Genomic DNA, 22,088 nt, shown 5'->3' with positions numbered 1-22,088 from the left:
AGTTCCTATTATTATTCGTACAGGCTGGTCAAGAGAGCTAGCTAGCTGTGTAACCTTATCTCGTAGGTGTAGCGACTATTTTACCACAATGGATCAAGTCACGGATGCTGCTAGGGCCCATAGTAACCCCAGTTTGTGGGAAACCTTCTGCAGAGATGAGGCTAAACAATGGGCATCCGCGTTCCTGGAGCGTGTCAGAAGTTTTAAGCTGAGAAACTCAGTTACAAGCGGAGTACACGACAGTACTTTCACAAACGAATTCTCTGCAGCTTTCTTGGAAGAGACCTCAATCCTACTGTCTGTTGAAAACGGAATGCAGTCTAATGGAGAGGCCACTGGGCTAGCAACCAGCCTGCCTACAGCCTCTACTCAGAGTATAAGCAGTTCACCTGATGTGTCCAGTCCAAGGAAGAGCAATAAGAAGTCATGGTTTAGTCACCTCTTCAAGTGGTCCAAATCCCAGCGAGCAAGGAGGTCTAATACAACCAACGCGTCAAGACAAGCACGACTCAGACGGAGCACAAATGCCATCAATGATGATCTGGTGCGAATGCTGAACCTGAATGCTGAAGACTCTATGTCTGCATGGCAGTGCTGTCGACTCGTCTTACTGGAAGAGAACGGGACCCACCAACTTGAAGTTTACTCTCCCCCCAAGGTAAGTGTGTCCCCTATTGTGGTGTAGTTTTAGTTATCATAAGGTCAATCCCTCAAAACTAGGCAGACTATGACTAATGAGGCTTGCCTGCAATTACTGGGCCATGTATCTCTTTGAAGTGTTGGCTAATTTTCTCCTAGGGGGGTTTATTCACATGTACTGGGTGGTGCAAATAGGTGGTAGGCTGTATAAAATGTGTGGAGTTGATAATTGTGTTAATCTGTTGAATTTAATAATGAGTGTAAAACACCCCGGCTATGAATCATTGTACTTGGTCACAGAATTGGCCTCCTGCATCTATACCAATAGTGCAATATTGTACGTAGAGTAATAAATATTTATAAAGAAAATGGATGCAATGATTTGATGACCTTCCCTTTCCTTAGTGCTGTATGCAATTTCCCCTTAACTTAGATCATTTGTTGACAGTAGCAATGTTACTGTGCATGTTCAGTTAGGATGTGTATGGCACACCGCATCTTGCAGTCTGAAACAGTCGATTACACAGAACTATATTCACGGTGAAGGATTTACAAAAGCACAATTGAGCCTGCCAGAATGTCTTGTCACGTAGTGGGCCTCTTGGCATGTTTAAGTAGTTAGTTGCCATGCTAGTTACATTTACCTATATAACTAACCATTTTAGTATGAACGTATACACACCTCTTTCGTTTCTTAATACACCCCTTCCCAATTGTGTACTCCCCTGCCAAGTCTGCTCTTTAGTGATCTTTACACACCCGCTCAATTTCCTCCAATATGGTAATCCCCCTAATGCTCTTGTTGTTGTTCCTACCCCATATATTGTGTAATCACACTTTTGGCTTAATGAATAGTCCAGCCACTCTCTTTTGTGACTGTATGTACTGTAGTAGTCTGGGAATTATATGCTATTTTGGTAATAAATTGGACGCTCCCATGTTGAGTGCTCACCACATACATGTACAACAGCTGAGCTGCCTTTTGTACGAACACAAGTCTTTTGTCTGATATAAAACATTTTTATTGGATTTACACTTAACCTTATTTGGATTGTTTAACGTACACTAACCTGTGTTTCCCACGCTCTTGTAGTGCTAATTGTGCCTGCCTACTGTGTTTGCACACACCTGTGAAAGATGTACTGATACATTTAGTCTAGCAGGCTTATGGGTGCAAATTAGGTGGGTGGGTGTGTGAAAATAGAGAAAGGTTTCCGTCTTGCTGTGTGTGTGGTTGTGGTGGAGGTAGTGGGCAAATTGTAAGTGGCCTAAACATGATTATATAATTATATCCCATTCGGAATAAAACAGCAAAGCAGCTTATTGTATGGTTTCCTTAGGCACAGGTGTACCTTCTTGTTTAGCCTGAAGCAATTTATGTGGGAGGCCTATTAGTCACTCTGTTGGCTGCATGCATGGCCATGAATAATGTCAGATACTGTAATTAATTAAGCTTGTAATAGCAGTTTCTGTTGCAATTTTATGTTAGTTTTTTACTAGCTGCTCACCATGTGTGCATGGTGTGGTCATATGCTCTTCTAATTGTCATTAGTTTTATGTTTGTTTTGATTGTCTGCGATGGCAATTCTCTCTAAACTACGCAAACATTGAAAGAAGCTTGATTCATACTAACTCGATCGAGCTTCCTATTCAAACAGCTAGGTTTCTGTTGTTTGTAGTTTGCTGTGATTGAATTATTTTTCCCCGCTTCTAGTGCCAAGTGTATGTACTTAGTGTGTATGTGTGTGTGTGTGTGTGTTGGGATAAGTCTGGCAACATCATTGTTGCAAACAAATAGAACCCATGGAACTGCCTACCCCCATTGCTATTCGGGGGAAAATTTGAGTAAGGACTTGTCACTATAGGCATTGTGCGTGAGGAGTGTTATCATGTATTATACTGTTTATATAGTGTGTGGGCGTATATATGTATGTGATTTTAGAATGCCCACTCTACATTATCATTATGTAGTATAATTATAATTATATACTACATGTATACTACATGTATTACTATAATAATTTTATACTTATTGTACCACGGCTAAGTTGTAAAAAACCTTTATAGCTGAGTTGGTATAAATGAATAATTACACAATCTGTGTGTAAGCTAGCAGGGCTAATTACAAAACCCACACATGATTACCGCCCACCTACATGATTGCACAAGCCGTATACATGTATCTGCTAATGGGATCTGTGTGGGCGTGGAATCTGTGTGGGCGGATATTTAGTTAGTGTAGTAGTATTGATATCCTGGCCACATGTACTCGATTATCATACCTTGATAAAGCGAGTGGGTTTTAACGAAGACATAGTTCCTTTAAGTGGAACATTCAATATCCTGCCACCTGTGTTCACTACTCCAGTCTCTCTGTCTTGCGGTAATGTAAGGTAATGTAAGGCACATGTACAGCACGTAGCTGTGTTAGACCGCTGTTCGAGTGGGCGGACACAGCTGCCTCCCACAATGTAACCAACATTTCCTGCCATTATTAAATTTAGCCGACCGAACTATTTTAACTTATGTATTCCTGTTACCTTATAGTCTAAGAGTATATATACCTACAGTGTAGTCACTACAGTGTACATGCATACTTATGTCTGTGACTGCAATATATAGTCTGTTTTAGCTCGATCATTAGTCAATTTCCCGCCATGTATTGGCTGGGATATACAGACAGCTGGGGAGATTGATTGATCTCATATTTGCCATGGAAACTGTGTACATCACACCAGTGTATTAGTTGCGTATATGGTTAGGCCACCTAGTATTGGATGGGGTATAACATGTACATGTAGTTGTACCATAATTTGTACACGCACACATTGTTCTGCTTTGTATATAGTAGTTTCGTGTTTCGCAAACTAAATCAGCTGTTTTGATACAAGGAGACACCTACCCACTACACCCATCCACACCTAGTACATAACCGTATATCACAGTGCGTTGTTAATCCCCCTCCCCCACACACACACTCAGAGTTCTGTGCCCAAGATGTCACTGTTCTGTTTCTTGATCAAAGAAGTGCGACCTGCTACTAGCCTGGAGATTCCCGACTCTACCAGCTGCCTTGTCATCAAGGTGTGTGTGTGTGTGTGGTGTGTGTGTGTGTGGTGATGCTGTTGATTTTGTATATCCTGTTTGTATTCTCACATGGGGTATTTGTTATGAGTAGGTGTTCATTTGAGTAAACAGAATGCTCTTATCTATAGTCCACAATGGCCATCCCATTCTTCCCGGTTAAAATAGCAATAATATGTTTTGTCAAGGATGTGCTAGCATGAATCGAAACTTAATCTGAATCACCTTAATTAATTCATTTCCCATATTCCATATGTCATCCATATCCATATGCTATCCCCTTACCTTTTACTATCCCCTTACTCACCATAATTATTATCCACTATTCACTTGAACACACTTTTCCACCAGCTATTAACATGCTGTATATAAGTTTATAATTTAGCTCTTAATTACCCTCTCCATCGCCCTCCCACACTCCCCTCGCCCCCCACACGTACTCCCCTCGCCTGGCCCCCTCACTTCCCACACTCTCCACATTCCCCACACTCCCCTCGCCTGGCCCCCTCACTTCCCACACTCCCCTCGCCCTCCTCACTTCTCACACTCTTCACATTCCCCACACTCCCCTCGCCCAGCCCCCTCACTTCCCACACTCTCCACATTCCCCACACTCCCCTCGCTTCCCACACTCTCCACATTCCCCACACTCCCCTCGCCTGGCCCCCTCACTTCTCACACTCTCCACATTCCCCACACTCCCCTCGCCTGGCCCCCTCACTTCCCACACTCTCCACATTCCCCACACTCCCCTCGCCTGGCCCCCTCACTTCCCACACTCTCCACATTCCCCACACTCCCCTCGCCTGGCCCCCTCACTTCCCACACTCTCCACATTCCCCACACTCCCCTCGCCTGGCCCCCTCACTTCCCACACTCTCCACATTCCCCACACTCCCCTCACCTGGCCCCCTCACTTCCCACACTCTCCACATTCCCCACACTCCCCTCGCCTGGCCCCCTCACTTCCCACACTCCCCTCGCCCTCCTCACTTCCCACACTCTTCACATTCCCCACACTCCCCTCGCCCAGCCCCCTCACTTCCCACACTCTCCACATTTCCCACACATGCAGTCACAGAATCACGGGGAGTACGTATTTGACGCTGGGTCAGAGGACAAACAGAGGAGATGGATATCCATCATCAGAGCTTACTCCGCCAACCTGGCCCCGCCCACCAACGGACACCTACCAGGGTGAGTGTAGTTTGTAAGTGGGTATGCAAAAGTCGCCATCAATAGCTAATTGAATATTAATTCTTGCCTTGCTCTATAATTATATAGCCTTTGAAAGCGTTTTTTCACTAGCTAATATTTAGCATGACATACAAGGTGGTCTGTTTAACGGGACATTTTGGGCTTAATGGTGATCTTGTAAGTAAACCTAATATAGAGTTGACCTAAAGCTATACTATTTGATTAGGTGACCACAATAGACAGCCGTGGCTATAAAGGAAGTTGAGTCCTTTGATCCACTGCAAAGCCCAGTAACTGATATGGCATGTCAACCACTATTTAGTGGTTCTGATTTAATTGTGTGGGCAATGATCCAAGGCTACTGTTGACAGGGCAACAGGATCCACTCATGATTGAGCCCTAGGCATTGTGAAACAGCTGTTCTGACCTCATTAAGTTTTTCGGGAATTTCATTAGTGACCAGTTTATCAATGAAACGTGTGTTATTTGTACAGCTACTTGTATAAAATTATATTTATTCCCCATTGAATTGACATTCAGGTACTCGGCAGGTGGTGGCCTTCGCCCTCGCTCCCACTCCATCGGTGCAGGTGACCATCGTTCCTCCCTCGCGGCCACACTCCCTCCCCCCATCGCCCTCGCTAATGCACAGAGGGCCGCTAGGTTCCCCTCAGAGAACAGATTATTCCCTCCCACTGCTGCTGACATGACGAACAGTAACGAGTCAGTCATGGTGGACGTGTCGTCATTCATTCGAAGTAGTCCAAATCGCAGTCCTTCTAGGAGACGAAAAGTGCACAGTATGTTTATCGAGTCAACTCTCACCACACAGTTAGACTCTGCCCGCAATTCTCAAGCCACACCCACTTCACAGGGGGTTGGGTTTCCGTACGACTCTCCCTGCCCCTCCCCCCCTCCACTACCAAAGAGAGGTATGCGTCCGAAAAACGTGGCCATTTTAAATTCACCAGTATTGGAGAAAAATCCGAAACCAAGTTCCCCTTCTCTCCGATCAATTACTACCCCCAGTGAGGGGAATACCCCCCAGAGGAGAATGAGCCAGCCTCAGATCGAGTTACATAATGTTTCCACTCCCGAGTTGTTGCCTAGTAACTTGGATTCTTGTTCAATATCGTCATCATCGTCAGCACTACATCCGGTGACACTAGCGGACATAGAGAGACGAGGACCGCTGAGCCCCTCCCACCTCCGATACTCCTCACAGCTCAGCATACTCAGCGTGAGTGTTTATACATGTACAGTCTAATTATTATTGTGTACTACACAGCATATTGCATCAAAGATTCTAGTGAATAGAAAGCATTTGCATTGAGTAGTTAGAAAAACAGTGTGAGCTGTAATAAAAGCATCTATTGTAAAGCTAGAATATCAATAATTGATTAATAGTGACTAATTTCTTCGCTTCTGTCATTGCAGGAGGGTCGCGGTGCCACGGCAACCAAACCCAGCAACTCTCGGGTCAGGAAGATCAGTGCTCCACTTCTCGTACCTCATCAACCGTATGTGGAGCGAGATGTCGTTCATCCGGAACTCAGCACCACCGTTGTCTCGAAAAATCACTCGTCTGATAATTTCCATGCCGCCTCCCCTACCGCTGGTAACCGTGACAGTGACCAATCAGAAAGAATAACGCCAAATAACGATGAAATTCGGGATACAGCCGAGGATATGTCGTCTAAAGCTACCCTCAATTTCCCGATTGCGTCACGTTCCTACTCACCGAACTCCCAGCCCCGTACGCCAAGTGACGAGGAACCACAGATGGACACTCCTAGACGACTTGTCCCTTACACCAGACTCAACGTGTCCAGTCTCGTGGAGGCACGCTCGAACCAGCCGCCCGCCTCCCTTCGCGGGAACGAGCCCGAGCGATCACACAGCCAGGCTAGTAATAACACTGAAGGCTCCGAGGATCCAACCCAGCCATTGTATATCGAGACTACCGGGAACGAAGGCGTGAGTCAGTCGAGTCCACACACTCGGCATCCGTACGAAAACTGGGCCACTACGCCGCAAGACGTCACTAATCTACGCCAGCTGTCACAGTTTCCGTGGTTTCATGGCATGATAAGTCGGAACAATGCTTCACAGTTGGTGTTAGGAGAGGGGGACGGTGGGACTGGACAGTACCTGGTCAGACAGAGCGAGTCGCGGGAGAGTGACTTCGTGCTCACTTTCAACTACCACAACAGAGCTAAGGTGAGAAGAGACTATTAGTTGTGCTTTTCACTATAATATCTAGCTTAGAGAGAGTCATTAATACATGTAGTTGGTGTGTAATTGTGAGTAGGAGAATAATTGTGAGTAGGAGTCGATGATGTCCCTTCATAGTTTAAATTTTCTGTGTAAACAAGTCAACTACATGTACATGTACAGCTGTAGTTGCATATAATTATGCACGTGGATGATTTTTTAATGACTTAAGTACATCTGTTGCTAGCGATTGTGTTGTTGTACTTGTCATGTGGTTGCACAACAGCTGCGTGGTGTATACGTGCACTGTATGTTTGTTTATTTAGGCTAACAGCTCACGTACGTAGGAGCCTTCTCTAGATAGTTGAGGCTCCTAAAATTCTATTTCTCTGGTATGTGTTGCGTAGCAAAGAATGTTGACAAATTGCACGTGTTTAAAAGTTTCTTGACTGCCCATACACAAAAAATGTAAACAAAATGCTTTAATCGTGCAGCCTTGGCAGGTTTTGTGCGTGCGTGCATGTAGATAGCATAATTTGTCTAGTGCAACGTCTGGACTCTTGGGAGTAGCCACTTTGTCCTTTTCCTTTATAGAGAAGTTGTCCTTTCAGCTATAATATTAGGAGGTTAAATAGCAATTATGAATAGTGCCATGTAGCATATCCTGTGTACTGCATGCGTGCAGAGTTGTCTTTGTTGGGGATGATACCTTTAGTACTGTATTAGTAAGTCGTGTATATGACTGTACTGGTTGTTTAATCCTTCCCCTCTTACCCAAAGCATACAGTCTAGCAGATACACAAACATTATAAGAGCAGTTGGTCTAGGTATCTGATATGGTGATGTTAATATGTTTGATGTGTGCAGACCTCAGACAATACATTATTACACGCCTTGTACTCCAACCTGTAACACCTGCCAACCTGTATCGGCTTCAAAGCTGGCCATAGCTATAATGGTGTGATTCAGTGTATGCACATAAAGCCCATAGTAATGATACTAACATCCTGACCATGTAGCCATGATTACATAACACACTTTATATAGGATATGACCACCTGAAATTAGTTACTATTATATAATTATTACTGTACCCAGACTCATTAAACCCAGGCACCTGACCCTTTACACAATCAATCTCACGGACTTCCAACCTATGACTATATAGTTTTATACCTGACTGTGCATACTAGAAAGTTTCATAATTATGTCATACTTCAATATGTCATGCCAGAGGAAGTGACACTGTACAAGAGTACCTCGGTTAGGCTAACATACAATGTTGAATTTTGCATGTGACCAAGCCTGATCGAGGTACTCGTGTCGCACCTCCTCTAATGCCATGCTCTTAATGTGACAATCTCCACACACACCTACACACACACACACACTCACACCACATCCACACACACACACAGCATCTACGACTCACATTAGACGGTAACGGCTGCAACATTCAACACCTCTGGTTTGACGATGTTCCTGGAATGCTCGAGTATTTCAAGACCAACTCGATTCCTCTCGAGTCATTCTGGCTCAACAATGACGTCAAATTAACAACTTTCATTGACCGCAAAAAATCAGATGCTTTCCGCACGACTACAGTGGTCAATGTAGCACGACTCAATCGAGCTCCACCCGGTCGATCACGAAGTTTCCATATCACAATGTCTCAGGCTGTTTCCACGGAAACACGGCCTCCCCTCGATCGTTCAGTATCGTCTGCAAGTTCGACGACCTCAACGAACTCTCTCCCCCCCGGGGCTCGGAATGGAGTGGGGGTACGAAGTTTGTTTCGATCTCAGCGATCGTCCAGTGCGGGTAACATGAACGGTGTGAGAAGTGGAGCCACAGTACAGAGAAGACACTCAACTAACGCCGGGTCTGTACTGGATACAAGAGGGCGTGGCAGTGGGCGTGGCTCGATAAGGAATGGACAAAACACTTATGTATACAGAAACTACTGATTAGGTCATATTTTGTAATCTCATTCAAGGAATACATGCATTTTATCAATCAAATTTCAAATTATTATACATGTATCAAATTATTCACTGCGATTGTTTTTTATGATGTCATCATGATTATATATCATATACAGGTTTATGAAGCAAAAAATTTGCATGAATGAGAAATTAAGTTAAAATTAATGTGCAATAATTATTTAATTAAGGTATGTTCTGAGTTTTGCTAGAGAGAGTCCGACTATCCCAACCACTCCCACTCCAATCATCGCCAGCTTCCTGTGTATAATAATAGTTTGCATTATGGCATATAAATTATATGGCAATCACGCAAAGTAAAACCTAAATTGTCCACAATGTAATCATATAGACGTTTGATCATTAGTGCCACATGGATGGATTCTAATTAAGATTGTGTAAACAATACCTACGTATTACAACAATCACACTAATCACACAATGACCACAATGGGATGTTACTATAGTTACAATCGAGTCTATGTACAGTAGATTGCAGTGCACTTTGCAACAGAAATGACCGAGCAGCATGCATCAGATATGAATATGTTTACAGCTGGGTTTAATTGATAGTGGTTTTGTGGTTGGGCAATACTCATGCACGCACAGCAAAGGAACTCACCAGATGTTTCTACTAGCAACCAAGCCCTGTGTATACACCTGGACATGGAATGGCCCTCCTTCCTCACTAGTCAGTAATAGCTCATCAGCTCTGCACAGAAAAACAAAGCCACGTTACTTAGAACATGAGTATATACACGTAAATAATTTGAACTAAATTTAAGGGTTGAAACAGTTGTCAAAAATTAGAAATTTGGGTACTTTTAATAATTGAACAGCAGAACTCAAGTTACAGTCTATCAACGTATATATTTTAGTAAAAGTAACGCCCACATAATTATAGAGTGACTAATAAAAAACACTACTGTCGGCTTATTAGCATATACTAACCGTACCTTCTCTGCGTGGAGAGGATCACATGAGCTGTGGTATCCGTGGGAAATCGAATATCCATGGACCCGTACTCCAACTCACTGTGTAACTAAAATAGAAATAGCGATATGAACAAATGTCACTAGACCCACCCCCTCCACCCACTCACCATATCCACTGTGAGTGGTTGGCCATCCTTACGAGTTATACTCAGACACTGGGAGCGAAAGGGGGCGGGGTCTGGGCCTCCCAAGTCCTGGGGAGAGAGGTTATAAAGAAAGTATACCAGTAAACGTAAACTGAAAATGTATACAAATTAGGATAATGATTATTCCTCCTAGTACACGCCACACGTGTTGTACAATCTACAACATTCTTTATGGGGGAATCACTGGGGAATTACTGGCAGATATAGTAGCCAGGGATATGATAACATCCATAACATCATTGATAACATTATGTGTGTTATACAATGGAATTTCAATACGTACTGCTGAGTCAACGTGCAGACATTGCATTTTGATGCATGTTAATTGAATTTTGTTGTACCTCCTCTGGATAGTAGCTATAGCGATACAAGGAATGGTGTACTCACGATGCAATTGATGGGTCCCCTGATGAGATTCACTTTGTTTGTGAATGGCCCCACCAGTCTGAAATACTGCCTCAGGTGAACTGGGTGGGCGTGAGAGCTCCTGTGTGTGTGCGTGTGTGTGTGTGGTGGGCGTGAGAGCTCCTGTGAGTGTGTGGTGGGTGTGTGGTGGGCGTGAGAGCTCCTGTGAGTGTGTGGTGGGTGTAAGAGTTACAAGTGATAGTGTGGTAACTTACTCTACACCTTTCATTGCAGCCAAATGTGTCAGTCGCAGGAAAACTAAAATGAAATACCGATCGAAGAATATAGATATTAATAGAATATCCATCTCTCATAGGAGCACTTCCCTTACCGTATCCCACACAGTATGCATCGAACCCAGCTTCGTGGGGGGCCTTGGTAGAACCTGCATACATGCCGTACGTCCTAACACCAGGGGGGGTCACCACAGAACAGCTGACTCACTGTACACTTGTGCTTCCTCGGCCAACACAATCTCAGGGGAGCACAGAGCGTAGTAGGTACCCCTCTGACTGCAATAAGTACGATAATTACAGTAGACACTGGGTGATAGGCTGATAGCTCTAGAGCACTGAAACGCTATTGTAACAGTTATTAAGCTTCCTAATTAGCTGCTACAATTTATGGGACTGACTGACTATCAAGCTATTCAAAAGTTTGGCGACTCTCACTTTCCAAAATTAATTATTAATATCTCACCTTCCCAGGGCTTCGTACAGATCCATCAGACTAGTAAACTCAATCAACTTTGTTCCATAGAGTCTCTATCAAATAATTAGCTTATAATTATACGAATTCAAACAGCACTCTCACTCTCACTAATAATGTACATGTTGCTGTACCTTCCGTAGTGCAAAGCAAAGGTTCTTGGTGTCTATGACAACTGGGAACAAATTATGAATTCCCTGCTTGAAATCATCATAATGTTCTGTGAGTTTGAACACATCCATCAAAGTAAGAAGGGTGAGTGGGTGTGAGAGGGTTGTTACCTGGTAGAGGGCCGTGGAACTTCTCGTACATTAGGGCTAGATCGTTTAACATGTTGTGCCCCATCAGTGGCTATGGTAACAGAAGAAAGACTTGAAATATCGGACTAAAAATATGAGTTAACTAACTCACTTTCTTTCCGTCTACCAGCAGTTGAAACACTTTGCTAAATCCTATAGCTTCCTCCAATTCACTAGTGAATAAAACAGACGTTATAGTATACTGGCATTTCAGAAACACACACTCACCTTTCACTAACAGCTGACCGTACAGACTCCACCTATATGTGAACGAGTGGATATCGTACAGAGTACAAAGTACAGAGTACAGAGTGTGAGTGTAGTTTACCTGCTGACTGTTTAGGTGGCCAATTCCCTGATGCATCATCTGAGGTGACAGGAACAGCTTAGAAGTGACATTGCGAAAATAGCAAAAATACCTTGTTGAAGTTGAACTTGTGTTCACAAAGGAATGCAACATTGGATGCCTGAATAAAGTGTGTACAGTAGGGTATGTGTATAATGGTATCAAATAGTGTGTACAATAGGGTATGTGTATAATGGAATCAATCAGTAGGGTATGTGTAATGGTATCAAATAATGGTATTAATTAGTGTGTACAATAGGGTATGTATATAATGGTACCAATTAGTGTGGATAAGAGACAAACCTGAAGAGTGAAATGAGTCAGTTCATCTCCGCACGGTCTTGGGCACAGATAGAAGTTGAAAGTGTGAGCCACATACCTGCACACACACACAGAGCTAGAGTGTGAACACAATACAAGCACCTATACACCGTGTAAACACATTACACGTACTTGTTTGCTTTGGGGTCTTTTCTGAAAGCAGACAATCCTACGAAGAAGTGAATCAGTAAATGAGTAGAATGATCATGAAGTGATGATACTCACCAAATTGACAAATGGTGAATGCTTTACCGAACCTCTTCAGCTTCTGGTATCGTTCCTCCATGGAATCAAAGAAGCTACGGAAGAGACATACTGATAGCCATTACTCAGTACAGGAACTAATTGTTCCCACCTTGGTCCATCATCTTTATGAGCATGCAGACCAGTGAATTCAGTATCAATCGCTGTGAAAACAAAATAAATCGTAAGTTTATGGAATCTAACTTCCAGCTGCTCTCAACGAGCTTAGACACTCATTTATGACTTTACAGCTATACCTTAAGTTAAGGTGAGTTTAAAAAAGGCTAACTCACCAATGAAGTCACTCTTGCTAATACAGTCTGCAACGTGTGGTAGAGTAGCTTGAAAGTTGCTTCTGGTCACCTCCATTGCATGGCCACGTGGTGGGTAGCCTCCAATCCAGGCCGCTCAAAATTAATCGAGGCTATAAGGCATAATGTGGGCGTTCCCACACCACCCATGTGGACTTTTTAGATCGAGGAAGGAAGGTGGTCCATTGCTGTTGCTCACCACTCAGCCAGATATATATTAAAGTACACACAACCCTGGTCCTACTGTTGGTGATCACCATGGCTCCTATTCCTCTCAAGCGTGTCGTATCAGTATCATCAGAGGTACGAATAATTACGATTGATTGATACTATTCACTCGGGGTTATTGAACCACATTATACCATTAGCAATGAGTAATGACTACCCAGTATGTATATTTGCATATTTGCAATATTATATTTGCACGTTAGGATCCACTGAATCCGGCCGCTAACTTGTTGAGCGTAAACAGCTCTACAGGAAAGAAATGGTTGAGTGCCCACAACAACAAGTCTCGGAGGTCAGAGGTCGTACTGGAACTGGCAAAACGATCCAAGATCACCTCCATAGAGATAGGTAATTCCATAATCAATGTGTGTGTTGTTTCATCATTAATATTGACATTTGGTGGTTCTCTATAACATAGTGTTAAAATTTCTAATAATCAAATACTGCATTGCTGTCCCTGCATTGCTGTCCATGCATTTTATTTGTGCAGTATTGTTGCGTAGAATGCATGTGAATCCTCAGAATTGGTCTGTGTTAGCACATTATAACATTCTAATATGGTTTTATTAAATACCACACCCCGAGGCGTGCTGAGGCATGATGCTGAGCAGTGGTAAAAATTGATAATCGTGAATATGTATGCCCACACACATACAGGTAACTTTGGTTCAGCATTTGTGGAGGTGTCGGTTAGTAACAGTGACGGATCACCTGACGACTACACCACCCTCCTACCCTCCTCCATGCTTATGTCTATAGTGGACTCTCGGAGTGGGCGTGGCAAGACGACCACCCTCAGATGTGGACGAGAGAAATTGTCTCGTATGGCTATGGACAATAAATGGAGCCTCGTCAAAATTCAAACTTGTCAAAAATATAACATTACAGAGCAATTTGGATTGCAGTTTGTAGCCTTTCATAACGACACCCCCTCCACACAGACCCCCCTCAAGCACTCAAGTCACACACTCACCTCCACCCCCACACCACTCACACCCGTGACGCCCAGCTCACGACATCGCCTACCCTCTCTACCGAATTCAAGACAGTCCCTATCTTCCGTTGAGCATGCTCAAAAGTCTAAAGCTGGCACCCCAAAGAGACCACCACGAACAACAGGTGATCAAGAAGAGGACTATGAATTCGCTGGAATTGAGAGACAATCACGATTGTTTAAAAACTGTGTCCAAGGGAAGACGGCTAAAAATGAAGATCGACAAGAAAAGAACTCTATTCTCAATCGTATCAGCTCAGAAAAAGAGAAATATTCGAACAAATTGAGGTTTGACCCCACTTACCAACGGACACGGCTACTTAAAAAGGATCTACCTAAAGCCGAAGTTAAAGTGGACTTTGCTGAGAGCTTCAAAGAGACAGAGGGAAAGAAGCTTCCTTATGTGGGCGCCCTATCAGCGTTTGGTGAGTACATGATTAAACGTACTCACAGGGTTTTGCAGAATCTGGATAAGCAAATATTTGGAAATCCACATGATGCAATGATTCTACAAAACGTGTCATTTTTAATGATATTCAGTAGCTGCATGAGTTTGCATAATAATTGGCACTCAGGGATTGTTGTGTCAAACAGTTTATAAAATCCCTGTACGGTCAGGCTCGTTGACAAACCATTAACTGTATAGGCACCTACTGTACATTGTGTATGTGATATTGACAAAAATTACTTTCTGTTATTTGAGCTGGGAATTTGAGAGTCATAATTATGAATTGACATAGCTTTTACAAAAAGAAATGCCTCGTACGTACTCTAAAGCGAAGTGCCATACCCTCGAACTGACCTAGCCTTAGTTGAATTGACGTAGCCTAGTTGAATTGCCTTAGGGAATTGGAATTGACATTGATGTATAGCGTAGCCCGAGCCTACTATGTGTGTACCTCAGGGCCATCGTACAGCAGAGGAGGTCTGACACGAGTACCTCGATTAGGCGTTAATTAGTCACATACAATAATTGAATTTTGCACGTGACCAAGCCTAATCGAGGTATACCTCCTCTGATCTCATAGTATCGATGACAAATTTTCTATAGCTATGGGCATTCCCTGGTACATAGTACGAACTTCCCATGAACTAATGAGATTAAGTCATGTTAGCTTGAAAGCAGAAAATTTAACATTAAAAAAAATTAACAATAGACAAATAGTAAAAGTTTAGTATAATATGCAGGAAAAGATGGACATAGATATTGATTGTTTCCTAGATAATCAGTTATCGCTCCTAGTTACAAGTTAGTACAATCCACTGTGGATTGGATAAACAGAGTGTCATCTACTATAAATCCACCACTCTTTAGTTCAGTGTGAGATACAAAACGTGGACAACCACTCGCAATGTTCATGTCAGACTTTGGCTTTTGGAAAGAGCTGCTCATGGGGTCAGGTTTAAAGTTGTCTATGATGTCCCTATTTCCTGTCTGATTGATCAGCTTGAACATCACCTTGGATGTGAAAGGCCATTGCAGAATATTATCAAACTCTCCCTTCATTATTACAAAGAAGAGCGACATGTGCGTGTTCTTTCCGATACCGTCTCCTAGGATGTATAGCCTGAGGCACATCTTGTAGCCGTACTTCCCTGTGTGAAACGGAAGACTAAAAATTGATGTATATTTTCCTGATTGTGCGTCGGCCATTCTCTGACTGAACTGCGGGATCTTCCAGATCATGTTACCATCGTGGGAACTATTTTCTATCAGTGATAATCGAAAGTCTCTATCCTCGTACTCGGCTTGCTTTGATTTCATTGCTCTCTCTAAACTACTCACTTTTTTTACGAGTGTATCGATTTCTTCATCTTTTTTTCTCATTTGTGTGGCCAGTTTTGTGTCTAGCTCACTAGCGAAAGCAGCTGTACTTGCCTCGTCGCTATAGATCCTTCTGCTTTGGTAGCCATAGTCATCGTGTTTTAGTGCTAAGCGTTTCGTTTTGCTTCCTTTGCTAGTAAGGACTCCGTCTCTCTCGACCACGCTAGCACTCTCGGAGCTGATGGCTGACGGTAATAGTGGGCGTAAGAGACTCAAAATAGCAGCTATTAGCTGTAGATGTTCCGGTCCACACTCAGCAATGTGCTTTTGTATTTCTTCTTTCGTTCCCTGTGAACAATTAATATATGTATAGTGAAGCAAGTGTAGAAGGATTGCAACGTAATTGAAAGCCTTAGTAGTTACTATAATATTTTATGCTATAGTGTGTTGCAAGAGTTTGCAATCCTCTGCAACATCTTAGCTGTTATGCCTATACTTTATACTAGACTATACATGCATGCATGCATCCAGTAGTATATAGACTATACTTACAGTTTGGCTGTGTTGGCATCCTAGTGGAGCTAGTGGACACGTCACATCAGAGGCGAATGTACATGTCTTCAGATGAGCCTCCAAAACAGCTGTCTTGTCCTCCCATTGGCAACCGTTGCCTTTGTAGGGGCAGATGACCATCATCTTTGCAATCTCTTTCCTCACAAACCGATCAGGGAAGCACTGGTCTCCATCTGATTTGAGATTTTCTTGGCAGTCAGGTTGTGGGCACTTGGGGGAACTGTAGAATAATGATAATATTAACTTGTAACTTGTAACAGATATATAACATGTGAACAACTGGTTGTACCTATAATGTAGCTGTGCAATAGCTTTAGTGTTTTATAGTTATACGTACACATATATAAGAAGGCGTAGCTGTAGTACGTTGAGAATCTTTCTATACACATGCATTTTACGATTACAGTCAATAGTTTGCAACTCACCTAGTTTCCATTAGCTCATCTGCACAGCTCTCACACAGCCAGTGACCACACACTGACTGTACAGCATCCTTGCAGAGATGGTGGCAGTGAGGGCAAGTATACTTGTCAAAGAGATCCAAGTTCTGTGCAATGCTACGAGCAATGTTATAGCTTGCCATGCTACGTTGATAAGAGCTTGATTTAATGCCACCTTGTTTCCGGGGAAAAGTTTACAGTCAGAGTGCACTCTGATGAGTGTTATAATTACTGATGTTTAGACTTTTATAGAGTAGATCTAAAAGTGCTGACAATAATCCAGGGGAATGTCTCAGGGGATTTTTTTTTGTTAGCACTTACATTACAGCTGTTTGCACAGACCTTGCAAAACTTTCACTAATTATGACCTTTTAATGACATTCCAGGCCAAATTGCTTTTCATTTTGCTGACTCAGCAGTAGAACATGACTAGATCTAGGCGGATCTAGCTAGTATGGGTATTATGTGCTGATAAGGTTAGGTCCAGTAACCATCATAGACACCAAACACAACTAGCTGTCAACAGATTCAGCGACAGAAACCGTGCAGAAATATTGTTTCATGAATCAGTCGCCCTCTATAATATAGACTCGTGATTAGGCCGCCCAACTTTTAGAGGGCGGCTAAAATAGAGACTAGCAGAAGTACAGTAGACGCTACTGCTGAGTCAGCAAAAACGAAAAGCAATTTGGCCTGGAATGTCATTAAAAGGTTATAATTAGTGAAAGTTCAAGTGATGTCCGACCTCCTCTGTTGCAAAATACTAAATCATTCAACTGCATTACCACAAACCACCATACAATGTTGCTATGCTAGACTATGGGAACTCATAGAACAGTGGATCTACCAATTAACACTTTATGCTGAGACTTGCATACTGTTCAGCCTTCACACTGCTTTCCATACATGCAGTGGACAGATTAGTAGCTATACAGGTATATCTGCTGGTATATGCAAGCTATAGTCCCAGCCCATTCTCCACTTCAAATCCTCACCATAATTTGTATGTGAGTTTCCATACCACCAAGAGTAGATAAGAGCATCTACCATTGATACCACCTTATAGCTGGTAATTTTCGAGGATCTCGCAGATTATCCATTTTTGTGAAAATGTTAGACTTCAAAAAGTACAGTACATTCATACAAGTTCTGGAAGCCATCATTGCTCAGGCTACATGCTGTTAGCATAGCAACATTGTATGGTGGTTTGTGATAATGATAAGGATTTAGTATTTTGCAAGGTCTATGCAAACAGCTGTATAGGTCATTATCATAATGCAGTGTAAGGATCGGGTCATGGGTCATTCAGTCTGTCTGTCTGTCTGTGTATTCTGAGTCTACTCACCTGGATGCGATAGCACTGTGTTTATGCCATGGATAGCCTCAACACAACAAGGTAGTAGTTTTAAATTTAGCACATTTTGATGTTAAAGCTTCGTTGTCAAATAAAAGCGAGCAAAAGCTAAAAATCTTGAACTTACACGTTGGCAGCTAGCTAACTACACACTGCCTTTATTCGAGGCACCCAACGTACGAATTTACAGCTGTACCAGGAACAATGGAAAAGGGTTGCTAATATAGAAAGCTAGAATTGTGTCTGGCTTGCTGTCTCTGTAGCACACTACTAGGTCCTACTCCAGGAGCCATACTTCTCTGAGACTCCAAGCTTCTTTGCTGTGATCCACAGTGCATATAACTATGTACCACTAAAAACTTAGCGTCTGTTTTATTGCTCCTGAGTTGCTGTGCATGCTAGACAGCATTATAATTATCACTCTTCTGGTTTCTTAATCATGTCACCAGCCCGCCGAGGGTTTGCACTTTAGTGCTCCAGTTGGTATGGTAGTCTTGGTTTGTTTGTCTGTTCTGGTTCTAGTGGCTGCATTTATAGCAGAGTAGTATACAACTCCCACACACATTCCATTCTACATGTAGGACTAAATATGTCACTAATACTTGTAGTTGTGTAAACTAGTATACTTACATCATCTGTAATTGATTTAATTGGCTAAAAACAGTAGATTACGTGGAAGCATAATCTACAAGAAGGTACTTATTCTACAGGAAGTGGACGCATATTATACAGGAAATTCTACAGGAAGTGACAAACAATTTGCAGGAAGTTCTCAAAAGTTGGAATGAAATTTTTAGTGAAAGTGACAAGAAGATGACAAAAACATTATAAAAAACACAGAATGCAATAGTTTGTTCAGTCAATATCCATTCTTTCCATGTCCACTGTTGCTTTGTATTGCTTTTTCCAGTTGGGCATGGGCAGGGGGGCCAGGAAGCATCAAAAACACTTCAGCAATCGCTTGACACTTTCTATTGAGTTTTTTAAGGTTCCATGCCGGTCCAGTCTGCTCTATACCCCCCTCTACTTCACACAGAGCTTCATTCTTCTTCTTGTAGTGTTGCAGTCAGTCAAGGTTCTTTTTACTTGTCTGTTCTTTCCAGTATCTTCAACAAGCGTTTCACAAGCTCTACTAAGTTTTACTGTAGTTTTTCGTCGTTTTGAAGCCGTCTTCTTGTCTTTTTCTGTCAATTGGTGTCTCTCACACCTCTCCAGCTCGTCCAGCTCGCACAAATTCAATTTCTGTTGCTACGCACCAAACCTGGCTTTTTATAACCACGGCTTGCGCACGCGCAATGAAGTCCAAGTTAGATAGACCACACCCACTCGTATGTTTTTGCTGAGAGTAATCAAGGCTAATTACTTGAGCTGCACCGCGCCTGTCGTACCTCCTCTGGGACTGAATATGTCACTATACTTGTAGTTGTGTAAACTATTAGCCATGAATAAAATTAAATGTGGGCTGGAAGTACAAACCACAAGTGTGTGCTGATTAGGCCCTGGCAAATTATGCCGGCATAATGACCTAACCTATTATGCCCCAAATTATGCCGGCATAATTTGGGGCATAATAGGTTAGGTCATTATGCTGGCATATTGGGGCGTAATAGGGTTAAAATTTTGGATTTGGTCAATTTGGTACAAATACGACGGTCCTCTACTGTTGCTGAACATGTTTTTTCTCTTTTAAATGACTCTTTCACGTCTAGAAGATTATGTTGAATCTTCAGTTTATTACTGTTATGTTACAAATGTACAATACAACAAGATATTATCGATCTACTATACTGCTGAAAAAAGGACGTCAATGTGGGGCATAATGGGTTCTTTCGACAAGCATAATAGGCTGAATTTGGGGCAGTGCTCAAAAGCATAATAGGCAGAAAAAAGAGCATAATTTTCCAGAGCCTAGTGCTGATACCATTTTTAACTAATTATAACCACTACACCTTACTTGAATGCGGTCTGAGAGTGACGTGGTATGACATACTTGTAGTCTTTGTACCGTAACACTACAACTGCTACAATTGAATACTCCTCTTAATGTACTTGGATAGCCTCCACACAACAAGTATTTAATAGTGGCAGATTTTAATCGTTTTTGAATAAAGCGAGCGAAAGCTAAGACACTTACCTTGCATGTTGGCAGTTAAACGCGACTGTAGTGTGATGCGCGCCATTACGCATCCGCACTACAACTCTATTTGTTTTCATATGAAGACTCCAGGCTTTTTTTACTGACTTTGCTGTGATCTTAGTCCCACTGATCATGCCCCACAGCCATTTTCAAAGCCATATCATAGCGTTCTAATCCTCTATCGTTTAGTTTCATTCTGTTAATTGCTGCTAGAAGTTTGATTTATTTTATTATTCTCCTTCCCCATATGCACATACAGATGATGAATCAGAGATTGGAGATGAGAGTGAAGAGGACAAGTGGAAGTGGGGCAAGCGTGGCAAGAAACACCCTCGGTCAGTGGCCCCTCGGGGATGGGTTAGCAAGAGGAGGAAGATTGATCGACTGATAAAGGAGTGTGACTCTCTCGTCAGGGCAACACCCGTGAGTTACTTAGTCAATGCTTTGCAATTACTGTATAGCAGGTAATTTTCGAGGAGTAACCTTTTCCTGAATTCAATACATAAATAGTTATCACGAAAACGCCAGAGGAGGTACAACACACGGTTAAGCTCACGTGGCTGCTATTTCTTGATTGAAGGCAAGAAAGACAAAGAAGTCATTAAAAATGCATTCCAATTACGACATTCAACTGGTGCACATGGCAAGTAAGCGCCATAAAGAGACAAGTTTAGAGCATAAAACTCAGTGAATTTGTTGCTGGCTAGTAGCTAGAGTTTTACAAGTAGAGATTAGATTTGTTGTAACAACCAAGGCTCAGATGTTGGCAGTGATCCTATCCTGAATGCCTGAATGCAGGCACAGAATACTTATTAAACACTCTAAAACAGAATTACACTAAAAACAATAATATCTCAAAATCTAAGTGGTGGTTGAAACTGGTTGAAAAGCTATTATAAGCCCAGCAATGAACCATCCTGATCTTAGAAACGTCAAGTTTATTTCTTGAAAGATACACGCCAAACCAAATCCACTATCAAAGTACACAGTCTTGAATGATATTCATGCATAAGTTAATGAGATTCATAATCATTTTGGCTGGTCATGTGACTGTGTCATACCTCCTCTGTTGTTCAGTCTCTTTGAAATTTATATTTCCCATGAATTTGCCAATTATGCGAAATTCTAGATCTTGAAATTACCCACAATAGCTAAACTTGGAAATGAGGTTAAAAGGGGATTCTTTGTTTTACTAAATTTGCAGAGTTATTGCATCAGTGAGGTTGCATGTAATTTTATTCATAGACAATGATGTGACAATAATTTTCTACGCATCACAGCCAAACCGGTTGACTGATGAAAGCGTTCAATTGGACACTGAGAAAAAGCTAGCCGGCACAGAAGAGGTGGACTCAGATGCAACTGAAAGCTACCACGGCAGCGATGTTGAGGAGTGTGTGGAAGCTGTGACAAGTGTGAGGGATGTGACGAGTGTGAGGGATGTGATGAATGTGAGGGATGTGGAGTGCCCTGTGTGTGGTGTGAAGCTGCCGCAGTATGCCATTGAGGTGCATGCCAGCACTTGTGGAGATGAACAAACTTCAGTAGCTAGTGTCGGACCGATATGCATTGACTGACATTTGAGTGTGCATGTGTGTATGTCCATTTATGTTCATCTTTTCATTATCTTGTCTATATAGTTGCTCTCATCTGTCAACATTCTACGTGATCTAATCCAATATGAATCTAATCCAATATACATTACAC

At 42.4% G+C, this 22,088-nt stretch overlaps 4 protein-coding genes across 6 annotated transcripts; 2 read left to right on the top strand and 2 right to left on the bottom strand.

The window, feature by feature from the left end:
* Nucleotides 1–88: 88 nt before the first annotated feature.
* Nucleotides 89–9,240, top strand: LOC135340380 (uncharacterized). The gene is made up of 6 exons (XM_064536714.1): nucleotides 89–658; nucleotides 3,622–3,723; nucleotides 4,799–4,920; nucleotides 5,461–6,160; nucleotides 6,358–7,140; nucleotides 8,553–9,240. The coding sequence occupies exons 1-6, from the start codon at nucleotides 89–91 to the stop codon at nucleotides 9,099–9,101; spliced, it is 2,826 nt and encodes a 941-aa protein (XP_064392784.1). The 3' UTR covers nucleotides 9,102–9,240.
* On the bottom strand, nucleotides 9,195–13,087 carry LOC135340407 (poly(A)-specific ribonuclease PNLDC1-like). 3 transcript variants are annotated; one of them, XM_064536754.1, is made up of 20 exons: nucleotides 12,873–13,087; nucleotides 12,692–12,743; nucleotides 12,562–12,635; nucleotides 12,469–12,505; nucleotides 12,319–12,394; nucleotides 12,089–12,136; nucleotides 11,998–12,036; nucleotides 11,898–11,929; nucleotides 11,782–11,842; nucleotides 11,652–11,721; nucleotides 11,505–11,590; nucleotides 11,362–11,426; nucleotides 11,107–11,174; nucleotides 10,994–11,047; nucleotides 10,878–10,920; nucleotides 10,645–10,744; nucleotides 10,219–10,305; nucleotides 10,073–10,158; nucleotides 9,739–9,828; nucleotides 9,195–9,377 (listed from the first exon to the last, which is right to left on the bottom strand). In XM_064536754.1, the coding sequence occupies exons 1-20, from the start codon at nucleotides 12,946–12,948 to the stop codon at nucleotides 9,299–9,301; spliced, it is 1,323 nt and encodes a 440-aa protein (XP_064392824.1). In that variant the 5' UTR covers nucleotides 12,949–13,087; the 3' UTR covers nucleotides 9,195–9,298. The 3 variants fall into 3 exon arrangements, 2 of the variants coding, with proteins under 2 accessions (XP_064392824.1, XP_064392825.1); XM_064536755.1 differs by having other exon boundaries at nucleotides 12,837–12,990; XR_010396343.1 differs by lacking the exon at nucleotides 9,195–9,377 and adding an exon at nucleotides 10,806–10,825 and having other exon boundaries at nucleotides 9,773–9,828; nucleotides 10,645–10,755.
* On the top strand, nucleotides 13,058–22,076 carry LOC135340401 (uncharacterized). The gene is made up of 5 exons (XM_064536748.1): nucleotides 13,058–13,193; nucleotides 13,322–13,466; nucleotides 13,776–14,537; nucleotides 20,641–20,804; nucleotides 21,662–22,076. Exons 1-5 carry the CDS (start codon nucleotides 13,149–13,151, stop codon nucleotides 21,956–21,958), a joined length of 1,413 nt encoding a protein of 470 aa, XP_064392818.1. The 5' UTR covers nucleotides 13,058–13,148; the 3' UTR covers nucleotides 21,959–22,076.
* Nucleotides 15,219–17,132, bottom strand: LOC135340414 (TNF receptor-associated factor 3-like). Its single transcript, XM_064536764.1, has 3 exons — nucleotides 16,876–17,132; nucleotides 16,430–16,670; nucleotides 15,219–16,225 (listed from the first exon to the last, which is right to left on the bottom strand). Exons 1-3 carry the CDS (start codon nucleotides 17,031–17,033, stop codon nucleotides 15,356–15,358), a joined length of 1,269 nt encoding a protein of 422 aa, XP_064392834.1. The 5' UTR covers nucleotides 17,034–17,132; the 3' UTR covers nucleotides 15,219–15,355.
* Nucleotides 22,077–22,088: the final 12 nt, after the last annotated feature.

The sequence above is a fragment of the Halichondria panicea genome, chromosome 8, assembly GCF_963675165.1.
Source record: "Halichondria panicea chromosome 8, odHalPani1.1, whole genome shotgun sequence".
In the NCBI taxonomy this organism is placed as follows: domain Eukaryota; kingdom Metazoa; phylum Porifera; class Demospongiae; order Suberitida; family Halichondriidae; genus Halichondria; species Halichondria panicea.
This window is presented reverse-complemented; position numbering and strand designations above follow the sequence as displayed.

What these genes read in the sequence shown, in the direction of transcription:
- LOC135340380 (XM_064536714.1), top strand. Translation starts at nt 89, where the DNA reads ATGGATCAAGTCACGGATGCTGCTAGGGCCCATAGTAACCCCAGTTTG. An exon ending in CCAGCTGCCTTGTCATCAAG is followed by an intron (nt 3,724 to 4,798) that starts GTGTGTGTGTGT and finishes CCACACATGCAG; the next exon opens with TCACAGAATCACGGGGAGTA. An exon ending in ACTACCACAACAGAGCTAAG is followed by an intron (nt 7,141 to 8,552) that starts GTGAGAAGAGAC and finishes ACACACACACAG; the next exon opens with CATCTACGACTCACATTAGA.
- LOC135340407 (XM_064536754.1), bottom strand. Translation starts at nt 12,948, where the DNA reads ATGGAGGTGACCAGAAGCAACTTTCAAGCTACTCTACCACACGTTGCA. An exon ending in CATAAAGATGATGGACCAAG is followed by an intron (nt 12,636 to 12,691) that starts GTGGGAACAATT and finishes TCTCTTCCGTAG; the next exon opens with CTTCTTTGATTCCATGGAGG. An exon ending in GGGGACCCATCAATTGCATC is followed by an intron (nt 10,306 to 10,644) that starts GTGAGTACACCA and finishes CTCTCTCCCCAG; the next exon opens with GACTTGGGAGGCCCAGACCC.
- LOC135340414 (XM_064536764.1), bottom strand. Translation starts at nt 17,033, where the DNA reads ATGGCAAGCTATAACATTGCTCGTAGCATTGCACAGAACTTGGATCTC. An exon ending in GATGAGCTAATGGAAACTAG is followed by an intron (nt 16,671 to 16,875) that starts GTGAGTTGCAAA and finishes ATTATTCTACAG; the next exon opens with TTCCCCCAAGTGCCCACAAC. An exon ending in GATGCCAACACAGCCAAACT is followed by an intron (nt 16,226 to 16,429) that starts GTAAGTATAGTC and finishes AATTGTTCACAG; the next exon opens with GGAACGAAAGAAGAAATACA.
- LOC135340401 (XM_064536748.1), top strand. Translation starts at nt 13,149, where the DNA reads ATGGCTCCTATTCCTCTCAAGCGTGTCGTATCAGTATCATCAGAG. An exon ending in GATCACCTCCATAGAGATAG is followed by an intron (nt 13,467 to 13,775) that starts GTAATTCCATAA and finishes ACACACATACAG; the next exon opens with GTAACTTTGGTTCAGCATTT. An exon ending in GGGCGCCCTATCAGCGTTTG is followed by an intron (nt 14,538 to 20,640) that starts GTGAGTACATGA and finishes ATGCACATACAG; the next exon opens with ATGATGAATCAGAGATTGGA.